Below are 12775 nucleotides of genomic sequence, written 5' to 3' on the forward strand. Positions count from 1 at the left end.
GGCTGTAAAAGAAAGAAAAGACAGTGAAAGACTGACCACCTAATGATATGCAATGTAATGTCACGGCCCTGTTCCTAATTATCTTGCTCACCTGTGCTGTATTTGCTGTTCTGTCTTGTACCTACTCCAAGACTTGGACCAACTCCATGCACAGTGGAGTTGTGATGACATGGCTGATGTTTGAGGTTAACTGTCCTGTGGTTTTGCCCTGTTGGGAACTTTATGTGCTGGAGAAACTGCATCTTACTAAGGCATAATAATATGCAGAGCTCTTAGGCCTGTGGTAGTTAACTTGTTCCGATAAGGGTGCTGGTGGCATTATAAATACCCCACTCTGGAACATTTTGTCTGGAATGAAACCATGTGGCTGGAATGCCTTGAAAGCTCTTTGGAGCAAGGACTATTTTGAATTCGGCTAGTGAAAGAAAAGTAAGCTTAGGACTCCGAGGTGTTGCCAACCACGACGAAGAATGAGAAAGTAGAATCAGTGGTGGAGAAGGACTGTTAACTGGAATATAGAGAACTTTGTGACCACACTGAAACATTGGCTTCATGTCATTCTTAGCACAGATTCTACAGTAGAAAAGAGAACTCTCTAAAAGAGTTGACCTAGTAAAAATGATATGAAGGTATTCCACCATTATTATTATTATTTATTTCTTGTTATGCTTGTAATAATTCAGGTGCTTTCCAAACAGAAAAGCTACAGGCCCTGCCCCAAGGAGCTCACAATCTAAAGGTGGACAAGGAGAGAGACGTGAAAGAGCGGAGGTCCACAAAGTCAAGCGGCCAAGACGGAAATCAACCATACCTTAGCAATCAAATGTGGTTTGAATGCATTGTTGCAAAGCTATACAAAACTATTTTCCCATTACTGCTCATATTTTCCATTTTGGTTCAACTGATCCACTCTTAGGTGCCATGGCACAGATAGAAGTGTGGGAAGGAAGCTTTCAGTATGTGAGCTCAGGGAGAGTAGCATGTGTAAACTAGTGCTGGAAAACACACCTAAACGTGTAGAGGGGTTTGAAACTGAACTGAGTTTCAAAATTCAGTTCAGTACCAGGGTAGTTTAGACCCAGAATGGTATAGCTTTAGGTCAGGTCCTACCAGGTGGGAGTTACATGTGATGGATTCCATCTGGAATGTAAGTGTACTCTATGCACCTGGAGGTTCCTCAACACAAGCTAATATGAACTACAAAATCTATCATGGCAGTGCTAGCAAAGTTAAGAATGAAATGACCCCACTGACATGGTATAATCATTCATGTGTTTCCAAGGTTAGAGAAGGATGGTGCTGATCATTAGAGGGTGGTCATTCTTAGGTCAGTTGTAAAATTATTTTTTTAATAATGTAGGACACCAGTCACTGCTTAAAAAGAAACAGACTGTTTAATTTTAAAAATACTGGTTTTGACTAAGACAGTAAGTCACTCATCAGTTATGAAAAATACTATTACGTTTTCTTTATACATTAAAATGTCTATGTATTTTTTATAAAACCTCCAATCAGGTTCCCCCAAACTCTGAAATTGTCAAAGAACCTCTCTTAAGGCTTGCCTTTAAAAAAATCTTTGACAAACTGCCTTATTTTTCCAAGAACTCAGGGGATCATTGTATGTTTATTCCTGAAGTATCTTTCCCTTAGCAAATATGAGTGTATTGTGAAGGCAAAAGCTAATAAGCAGCTGAATATTAAAGTGCATAGGTTGTCCACATTTGAAAACATAAATGGTTGAAGAAGCAGTAGCTGTTATGATTACAGATTTCTGGGGAACAATCCGTCATCAGTTTTTAGCAAGCCACAGATATTTCTTTTACTATAAGAAACATTTTTTTATAGTCTTCAAGTCCTGCAAATGCATTTCTAACAATGGTATCAGGACAGTGATAATCCTCTTGCTGGGAAGGAAAAGCTGTAATTAAATAATCAAATAAACTGATCTTTCATAATTTACAGCTTTCCTTCAATAAATAAAATAATATACTTTATCTTTGATTCTGTATAGCTTTTGAAACAAATCAGGTTTCTAGCAATTTAAATAATGATTCTAAAAACTTGACATGAATTATGCTGACAGGAGCCGCTTATGATTATCAGGGTGCCCAGAATATTTTTAAGAACCTGCAAAGTTAAATAAAGGCTTACAAGTCTCTTAAGCTACTTTTTATTTGCATAGAAAAATATTTATCATAGGAGTCAACTATCATATGAGAGAAATTGCATTTGTTGTAATTGAAAAAGATAGCTAAAAAGTTTCTGTGGGTTATTGCAACAGTACAAGAATACAAGATGCTTCCATTTATTAAAAAATGTAAAACGAATTGTGAAAGCTAAAGCAGGCTACAAAACAGAAGGTCCCCATATTATCTTTCTCTTGACTACTATGTTACAAGATCATGTGCCACAGTTGAGTACTATAAAGTGTAACTCTGCATTTGCTAATATAATTCTTAAAACATCCCCCTCCCCCCCCCCCGAAAAAAGCACTATGCAAAATATATATATTTCTAAATGCTTCCTCCTGTAAGCATCACAACCTTGTTATCACATAATCACCCTGATCAATTGTTTCTTGTTTCCCATCACAGTCAATGCTAATGTCCAACTCCTTGTCCAGCTGTTCCTGTGGTGTGGCTGGTTCTGAGTTCTGCAACTCCATTTTCTCTGCTTCTGAAGCACAAATACTTCCCTCTTCCAGTGAATCTGGAGAGTCACTACCATTTTGTGACTCAGTTAACACGCATTTTTTGTCAGGACTTTGGATGTTTAATTCACAGTTCATGGTCAGTTCTCCCTCTTCCAGTTCAGCAGTTTTCTCACATTGTTCTTCTGCCTGTTGACGGGAAACTTCTTCAGAAACAGTGTATATTTTATTTGTATTCTGCTCCACAGAGTTTGTTTTTGATCGTCTGTGAAATAACCCAAAATTTTTTATGTCTGTTACAAAATTTACACGCTTCTGTTTTTCCTTAGTGGACTCTGAAACCATCATTGCTGAGCCATTGCTTACGCTATGTGCTTCAGAAGCAATAGTGGCTGATCTTGGGTGAATCATCGTTGTTATGTCAAAAAGGCTGAAGGTCTTTTTCTTTCCTTTCTTGTTTCCATCACTCTCACTAGTTTCTTCATTTTCTGACAGAGAGGCAGTGTCTTTGTTCATCTTTACAGTCTGCAAATTAGACAGCTTGCTTCCTTTTAACAAACCCAGAACTTCAAAACGAAAGCTTGAAATATCTTGTTTTAACTCCTGAAAATTAGGAAGATGAAACATCAGAGCATGAAATCTAATTTGACTTTTTCTCTTGTAATTAAAAAAAACCAACCAAACAAAAAAAACCCAAAAAAGGCTTATTCTATGTATCAGTAATAAACTACCATCTGAATAATACCTGGCATCTTCAAGGTGCTTTGCAGACTGTCTAATCCATCTTCCAGGTGAGACAGAAAAGTGATCAGCAGTTTTATTAGAGAAAACTTGAGAAGAAATGTGTCTTAGCCTAGACTACTCATAGAAATCGCTGACAGTGGTGAAGGAAGGAGCATGGACAACTTGAAGACCTACAGCCAACCTGCTAGACAGTGTTATCCCATCATAATAACAGCATTTTGATCAGCTCTTAACGCCACCCCTTTACAAACACACACACACGGGGACACACGCATGCATAAGCGTTTCCCTGTGAGCAGCAGTGCAGGCAGGGCTTCGTGCATTTCCACTACGTTTGGCAGCAAGTAGCTAAGTCAGAGCTAATCACTGCAGGCTACTTTCAGCCACCGCAACTCCTGTCTTTTAAAAATTTTATTTGATAAGGTGCTGAAACTATTTGAATCTTGTTTCAGCAAATAGGTTGTTACACACACTTAGTCCCACTTTGGTGCCCCTCTCACATGGGCACAATTCAAATTAGCTGATAAAACTGATTATTGCTCCGGCTAAAGCAAGGAGACGACTTGCTGGCATCCATGTACAATATTATCTGTGTGTGGTCCATCAGGACACCGACACTACTCTAGGAATGAAGTTATATGCTACCTGAACAACTGAGGAGTGTAAGAAATATACTTCACATTCTTATAATATCTTATTAAACCACCTATAAACATATAAATAAATGCATACCTTAAAATTTTCCTCTGTCAGTCCTTCCTCAGTTTTGGCATCTCTTATCATTGCTGCAACATATCTCTTAACCAGATTTCTCATAACTTCCTAAAAATATAAAATATTGTGTTAGCTTTCTTGGTATTAGTTACTAAACCTACATTCACTGGGCCTGCTTGGACTTCTTTGTGCTTCAGGTACATGACAAAAAATATACAAACTTTAGGTCTGCTTGAAAATTTGTTCTGCTTTTCAATGGGAAGTGCTGATATTTACTGTCCTGAGAAGGGCTGTATTGGGTCTGACCAAAGGTATGTCTCATGCCAGTAACATGCAGTCTGACAGTGAGCAGCTGCTGATGCCTCATGAGGGGCGTAAGTCTAGTGCAGTTGTCTAATGTTATTTCCAGCTACACTCTCCCAAGCCTCCCGTGATGTGAGATTCAAAGACTTTCTGAATCAGAAATGATAGCTCTAGGTTTAATGGGCTGTGACAGGTTTTCCTATGTGTTTTGGAACTCTGTAAACTTTCAGCATCCACAAATCCTCTGCCAACAAATTCCACAGTATAGCTGGAATAAAAGTCCATTGGGGTTTTATTTTTAACCTGCTCTCTTATAGTTTCCATTGTTATCTTCTACTTCTAAGAATTCTAAAATTATTTAGTTTGAAAGAGATGCCTGGACACATGCTCAGGGCCATGTGCAGTCCAGTGCTGAATATCTCCGAGGGTGAAGATGCTGCAGCCTCTCTGAGCAACTTCTTCCAATTCTTTACTACCCTCACTGTGATGACAATTTTCCTAACAGAATTTCCCTTTCTGCAAATTGTGTCCATTGACTCCTGTTCTTTTGCTGTGCACCTCCAAGAAAAATCTGGCTCCTTCTTATTAACCACACACTATGTTATTGAAGACAGCAATTAGATCCCCTTAACCTACTCCAAGCTGAAATCTGAGCTTCTAATTTTATATCAGCCCTCTAACCATCTTGGTGGCCCTTTTCTGGATTCCTTCCAGGTTGTTAACATCTTCCTTGTAGTGGGGGGCCCAAAACAGGACACGCTGCTCCAGATACAGTCTTACAAGTGTGGGCTGGAGGAGAATAATCACTTCCTTCAAAGTGCTGCCTACAGCCTTATTAATGCAGTGTAGTACGTGTATCGTATTCAGTTTGTGGATAGATGGTAAACAGCTGCTCTGTGTTCACCTTCTCCATGATTTTATAGATCCCTGTTGTACTTCCCACAGCTGTCTCCTTTTCTAGTTGGAAAAGTCCTAGTTTACCTAGTCATTTCCAATATGGAATCCATTAATTACCAAACCTACAAGTGTACACCCATCTTGTTTAAGTAACAGCCCTTTTAACACGACAAAAATTCAAAATAAATCTGAAAATTATTCCTTGTGCTAGAATAATCTCAATAAATCAGAGGCCGACACAGGATAGATGGAGAAGAACAGCTTACAGGGGATCTGGGCAGAGGAGTTGTTAAGGGATGGGAAGTTCTCATTGGGAGACCAGAGCTGGAGGTATGGAGAGCAGGTTCTGATGGAGCATGTCAGTGACCTGCACATATGATCCTGATGAATCCCAGCAGGGAGCTGGGACTATGTGTTTGCCTTTTTATAGGCAATCCATGTATACAGTGGGCAAAATACTGGTTAGTATATTATTGCTGTTGGAAATATCCTTTTGTACCCCAAAAGCAGACAACTCTACTTCTCAAATGCTGTTTTTTGAACACCAAAAATACTACGCTCACTTGCTGATAATGAAATAAGTATGTATTTTGTGTGTGTGTTCCATTTTTTTTTCTTTCTCATTAAATCCTTTTTTTTTTCCCCTCATGAAGACCTTTTAGAGGTATAGAAAAATAATTACCCAAAAAATAAACACGGGCCTGTACCTGGTATTGATGATGTCTTCTGAGATTGTCAGCTGCTCTCCTCTGAAAAAAAGAAAAGAACAAAAATAATGCATCCCTGTCTGGTAGTAAAATACAGCACGGCAAAACAGCAGGTCTGTGCAATATGTGGTATCTAGCAAGCTAAAAGAGATGGTTCAAAGTCCCTTGAAAAATGGCACTGTTGGAGCAAAGCCTGTCATTAACTTTATAGAAGGGAGAATGCTGTTACTGCAAAGGCAAAATGGATTTTCTAGATTTCGTCAATGTGCTGCTATTGCAGCATTGGCATGGCTGTGGTGGCGCAGTCAGGTCTCTGCTTGCAGAACCCCAAAGTCACTGATCTAAAAAAGAAGGTGAATGTGATGATGTCACTCACTTGCACAGGCTGAACCGTATTTTACTGAATTGAGAAAAGCTTGGCATAAGTATGGTGTAAGCAAGACACTTGCTATGGCTCCTTATGTCTCGTTTAAAACAGAGCTAACCAAAACCTGCGCTATAAAACCATACTGAAGAGAAAATTTCCTTCTTACAGTATGGAAGAAAGAAACTTAGCTTGCAATACAGAGTTTGGCGTTGATAAGGAGAGAGGGTAAGAAGGCTAGTAACTGAAGAACAGCAAAAAGAAATGTGGTAGGACAAAAGCATGGTACAGGCTTTAAGCAAGTGTTGCATTAGCTCATACTGCCAGTCTAAGGGCTCTCCAGAAGATGATGGGGGGAAAAAAGACCTGACTTAGTCCTCAGATTACTGTTGTCCTCAATAGCATACCGAGTTACATCTCCCTATTCTCTACCTTAAGTATCCCTGACTGGTGGAAGAAACAGAAATACTTAACAGTTTAACTTGGCTTCTTATGTCTGCTGTTGTCGAGAAAAGGTGTCTGACCACTGATTGTATTTATACAAAACGGAACACTTACAGCATCTTAAAACAGCATAAAAGCACATCCAAGGGACTTGTTAAAATTGACCTCCGTTGCGTAATGAGGCAGGCACAGTAGGGTATTCTGTCATCTTTTACTTGAAACTGATTGGCAATTTATGATTATCGATTTCCCTGTACTCGGAATCGGTTTACACTTTAGGGTTGATTTCTTATTTGTAATTAACTTGAGGGATGTGGTAGCTGTGTGGTTGGGCTGGGTAAAAAATAACAGAAAGGGGAAAGTCACTCATTCCTAGTCACTCTGAACAGCCACTGTGGGGTAGGGCTTTATACATAAGCATCTTATCTGCAGGATTTCTCCAGATTGTGTTTCTGTAGCTATGCCTCATCCAAAGGGAAGATGGAAATTCCTGGTGTTTAAGGGTGGAGGGCCTGGGAAGGCTGATACCCTCCCACCACCGTCTTTAGCCGGTTTCTAGGAGAAAAGGAAAAATAAAAAAATCTGATTTTTCACAACTGACCGCACGATGGAGATGTTTCATTCCCGCTGAGAGAGCACTGGGGGAGCCCGTGGCTAAAAGAGCTCTCAACAACAGATCTGACTCACAGGTAAAGGGAAAAACACTTAAAGAGGTAATTGAAATGCAATTCAGTACAGCTAAAGCAAATAACACCTATAAATAAAACAAATGCTGGTTCTTGTCTAGCAGAATACTTTCTGCTGTTGCTGTCTGCTTTATTTTACAGTGAAACACAAAATAAATGCCTAGGTTTAATTCTGTACTCATAACAAGAAATGGCTGGCGGGTTTTTTTGCAACCGATTCTGAAACTCCTAGAAATGGAGGCTGTGGCTTTTCCAGTGCAATGTCAACAAGTGCAATCTGGGATGACTATACATTTCTTTGTGTAGTAATGTGTCCAGAACAGTTCTACTGCACTTAACTATTTTCAATCCATACCACTGAGAAGCTGAAAGAGAATGCATTTAATGGTGTGTTTTCATACACAGAAACACACATACTGCACAGGGAATTATGTGTACACATAACCTATCAAAGTTATTGCCCCCAGAAGTTCTCTATCTCCTGTTCAGATTTAGTCTCCAGTTCGTAATTGCATTTTGATTCCTTCTGAAAGCAGAATGAATTTTTTTCTTAAATACAACTGAAAATCAAGTTATTCACTATAAATAAAATCACATTAACACTCATATCATCCTTATTTAGTTCTCAGCCAGCCTGTTTTTCTTTACCTGTTCAACCTAATTTGTGCTTGTTCAAAATTTGTTTCAAGTAACCACAGTGTTACGTGCATGAACAAGTGTTGAATGCTATGGCTGACAAAGGGATAAAAGTAAAATCTGACTAAAATTAGCAACAGGGGAAGAAACACTCATCTGATGACAACATTGTATGAGATCATGAAATTGGAAAGGGATACTTTTATTGCTTTCCAAAGGGGGCACTAATACCCTTTAGGAAGCTTTAATAGTACTTCTGCTAGTAGTGATAATTACTTTGGTTTTTCTGCTTATGCCATGCCTAGTAATTTGCATTGCTTGGAAGAAAAATCTCTTTAGCAGTCAGAAATTTGAGAGTTCCTTTTGAAATGTTTTATCAAATTATATATTTTATAAAGCAGGAATTCAAATTTAATGTCTGCATTTGACCCCAAACTGCTTAGTGATAAAGGTCCAGAAAATGTAAAGATTGTTTGAAGTCATGGGATATACTCCTCGTCTTGAATAAAAGCATCCCATAAAAAGGGTAAGACCTCATGTGTGTTGACAAAGAGGTTTCCCCATGAGATGGTCCTTGGCTATACAACAAACACTTCAGATTAGTGTTTTCCATTCCAGATTAAAAGTTTATTTCTTTGCTCAACTTTCAATAACACACATTACAGAGAAAATACAAGACTTATACTGACTTAGGAGTTGCATCATTTTCCACTTGGAGAGCAAAGAATAGGAGAAGGCGAACGGAGGCTTGCTTTGCAAATGGTAATAATTATCATTCACGTTGCTTGGAAAAATGGCATAAAAATCTGAATGTCTAAAAAAGAGTTAACTGTTTATCTAGACATCAGAAGCACACACATGAAAAAAAAATTACTGAAGATATCCTTGACAATCCTTTCCATTTTCTTCTCTGAAATACTTAAAATTACAAGTAAAACACTTTTTGGTGACTGATCAGACACAAAGTAGAATGTAATTTTAGGAAATTAGTACAATTGGGGTTTCTTTTCTTACATCCCTTCTTTTTTGAAATAGCAATGGATTTCAGGTGGCTCACAGGAGTAGCTTTAAAACACCCAATGGCAAACTTCAGATTAATCAACAGAATTACACCACTAATCTGGCTTTTGCAAAAGTGAGCTGACAAAATTAACAGAACTGCTATACATATATATATATAAAGAGCAGCACACGCTGTTATTTCAGGGTTTTAAGTGTAGGAGATACTTTGTGATAATAGTTAACGAGCATGCTGCATACCTGGGATCTGTCAAAATGACAGAAAATAAAAATGTGCTGAAATCTGAAAGGTAGAAGATTTCTGTCTGATTAATAGTAGAGCTGAACTACTAGCAGATCACATGCAAGCATCACGCCCTTCCTTCAGCTGTAGCTGTGGCGAGAGAAGCTGCCACCAGCACGGCTGGGCAGCACGTTGCTTTGGATTAAAAACCTGTCCCTTGAAAAATTGCTCCTTGATTCCACCACACACTGCTTCAGCTGTCCCACTATAACAAAGGATAGCGGAACCACAGAACTGACTTCCAAGAAGTGAATTAATCAGCTGTCTGCAGAGGCACCTCACTTCCCTGCAGACACTGTTCTTTCCCATGGTAGCTTTGTTATAAGAAGCACTGTAGATGGTCCTCCCAAGTACCCATGCCACACTTCTTTCTACTGACATTTTTCTTCTTTATGTGAGCCAGATAAATCCTTTCACTAGCATGTCTGATGTAAACTACCCTGACCCTGACCCTTGCTTTACAAGTTCTGCCTGCATACAGTGAACTTTCAAGTGTACACTATTTATATTTTTACAGTGGATTGTTGGTGACATGTTTAAAACATCCTTGATTCATTCTTAGCTTATGATTCCTGGCTTTTTGGTACTAAGGTTTCTTACGCAGATATCATCCCTGATCCTTGAAAAATGCTGGCTTTAACAAGTCAGCTCCATTCTGTCTATCGTCTGTTCTGCATCCTCCAGCACTGACTCAGCCTTTGGATGCACACTATTGCTTTTTCTACTGGAAAACACCATAGTACGTCACCACTGATTAGAGCTTCCTAACATGAAAGATAGCATTTAGAGGTTTCAGAACAAAATGTTTTGAAATCTGAGTTCTGCCTTACAGAAAACACGGCATCCATACATCCATATAGCCAATGTCAGAAAATGAGCCTGAAACTGAGTCTACAGTGTTTTTTCCCCAGTACTGGTCACAGGGAATTATCAGAGTTTATAATGCAGGACTCAATGGAAAGAAGTAAGTCTCCCCAAAGCTTATCTTTGCTGTAGCTCTGAGGCCAGAGTTATTACAGGGGAGATTCCAGTGAGCTGGAATCAGGGAGCTGTCTTCTAAGATCCCCAAACAAAAGACAGAGAAAACTCTTCATTTCCCTTTGATTGACAGGGCACAGAGGTTCTAAATTTAATTTGTGATGTAATTGGCTGGGACAGTTGAAAAAGTTCTGGGAAGCCAAGGCTGAGCTGTGGGTGATGTGAATAAGTCTTTCAAAACCAGAAAGCAGCACACTCCCCCAGAACAAACTGTGAGATCACCATGGTGTGCCCATTGGTTCTCCAACCACTTAACCTCTTCAGGAAAATCCAGTTAACAGTGTCTGGTTTACATCTACCCAAACTGTGTGTAGAACTGACCACCAGAGCAAACAGAGGCTCTCACACTCTGATGTGTGATTGGGTATGGACAGGTTTTACCAATGTGGAAACAAGAGCACATAGGGCATACCCACACCTTAATCCATGTTGGAGCTTGGGTGCATTACTGGGCCTGGATATTGCACAATGTTCCAAATTCAGATAGCCCTAATGGGGCTGCTGTTATAGCTGAGGAACTAGCTGAAGAACTTTGTAGCTTTATGAGATGCCCAGATGTGTGGACTGAATATGCCTGGTCAGCCACAGCCACTCATTTTTTCCAGGCAGCTGGAAGTCTTGTTGCCATGATAGCTGCTGGATGGATCCCTCACAGGGGTTCCAGCTGCACTTGCAGCTAAGTACCTACTCTGCAGTGGAAACTAGCAATGGATATGGCACTATTGTCTCACAGTTGTTTTGGATTTCCAGTGTCTCTCATCAAACTCTTTTTTTTTTTTTTTTTTAAATTTATTCTACAGAAATTAACCAAAACCATCCTACATCTCTCACTCACCTGTGTCCTCCGCTGCCAAATAGTTCTGTAATTAGTGGTTCACACTCAAATCGTAAGGAAGTCAGGTTCAGCTACTTCTCTTATGTTGTCCCAAGAGAGTACCTTTCCCCCCCAGGGTCTTAATGATTTTGAGATGGAAATCTCTCCTGTCAGAGCTGTTCTGCTTGGGGTAAATAATTAAATATCCACTGGAGAATAGAAATGAACCTGGGTCTCCCTTAGCCCAAGCTATTTTCTTTACTTGGTACCTGCTTCTTCTCTTTCCAAACAGAAATTCCATCCTGAAGCTGAAGAGTCTTGAAAAAGGTTTTTGTATTTCTTCCATTAAAAAAAAAAATAATTAAAAAAATCTATTTGGAAATATTCCTAACCAGCTCAGTGAGAGAGACTCCCTGCCCTTTGACCCTTTGCTGCACCAGTTTTTCAAAACCCAAGATGCTCATATCTAGATGGTGGTATTTATGTACCCCATCAAGATGTAGCCACAGGACCTGGGGGGTGATCTTTCTGAACCAGCTTCCTCATCATGCCATTCAGCATAGGGCTGAGAGCACCCTGTCTCTTCCTTTATTATTCCACAAAGCCAAGAATGAGTTTAGTCCCAGAGCTGCAGTTTGAAAGAAAAAAAAAAAAAAAAAAAGAAGAAAAAGAAAAAAAATCCCTTACCGTGGATGGGAAGTCTGATAGAAAATATTGTCCAGAATTTTTTCTGGAATGTATAAGGGTATTCTGGATCTGATTCAGTCAAACAGGGCTATTGTGTTAACCAGCCCTAGATCCTCAGCTCTACATTGGCATCATACCATTAATTTTAATATCACTCTATCAGTTTACACTAGCTAATCATCCCTACTAAATGTTTAACAAATGCCATGAAGCATTGCCTACTTTCCTCCCCACACACATACATCACTCTCTTGATTTTCTCTTTCTAACAAAATCTCAGTTTTTCCTTCTGTTGGTCTCTGCATTTTCTTCTTTCCCTTGCTAGGTTACACAGGGATGTTTGAGTCTTGAACTTCTTCACCATTCATGCTAGTTCATGTCTTTTGTTTTTATTTCTATCTAAATCACTGTCTCTCTTCACTTCTTTTCTAATATTAATTCCAATGGGTTTTTTTCAGTGTTTCTTCCTTCTTTGTATTACTGGTTTGTTTCTATGCCATCCTTATGCTTATAAGCTTTCTTTTCTGTCTGTTTCTTTCCTGTCTACAAGTATGACAGTTAAGTGAAGCATATTTTGCTTTCACAATATAGATACTGGCCAACAAGATCAGAATACTGCAATAAGCCCGATTAGAAGCTTTCCACAAAGAGGACAAAATCCACTCATCAGCTTAGGAACTGTGTATTAGTTTTATATGTCACTTGTCCTCTTTATCATATATCTGTACACCCATGTGAACTTGTTCCTCCAAGTATATCTGGTGATTAAACCAAATGCCAGGATACGA

The 12775-nt window shown here is 39.1% G+C and overlaps 1 protein-coding gene across 1 annotated transcript in view; it reads right to left on the minus strand.

Moving 5' to 3' along the window:
* Positions 1-663: 663 nt before the first annotated feature.
* TRPC4 (transient receptor potential cation channel subfamily C member 4) overlaps positions 664-12775 on the minus strand; it is a 162107-nt gene continuing 149995 nt past the window's right edge. The window contains exons 9-11 of the mRNA XM_014286041.3: positions 6016-6057; positions 4127-4216; positions 664-3253 (exon numbers count right to left, since the gene is read on the minus strand). Coding sequence (XP_014141516.1) covers positions 2537-3253; positions 4127-4216; positions 6016-6057 — 849 coding nt within the window. The 3' untranslated portion in view covers positions 664-2536. The remainder of the gene's footprint in view (positions 3254-4126; positions 4217-6015; positions 6058-12775) is intronic.

The sequence above is a fragment of the Falco cherrug genome, chromosome 2 (assembly GCF_023634085.1).
Source record: "Falco cherrug isolate bFalChe1 chromosome 2, bFalChe1.pri, whole genome shotgun sequence".
NCBI classification, from domain to species: domain Eukaryota; kingdom Metazoa; phylum Chordata; class Aves; order Falconiformes; family Falconidae; genus Falco; species Falco cherrug.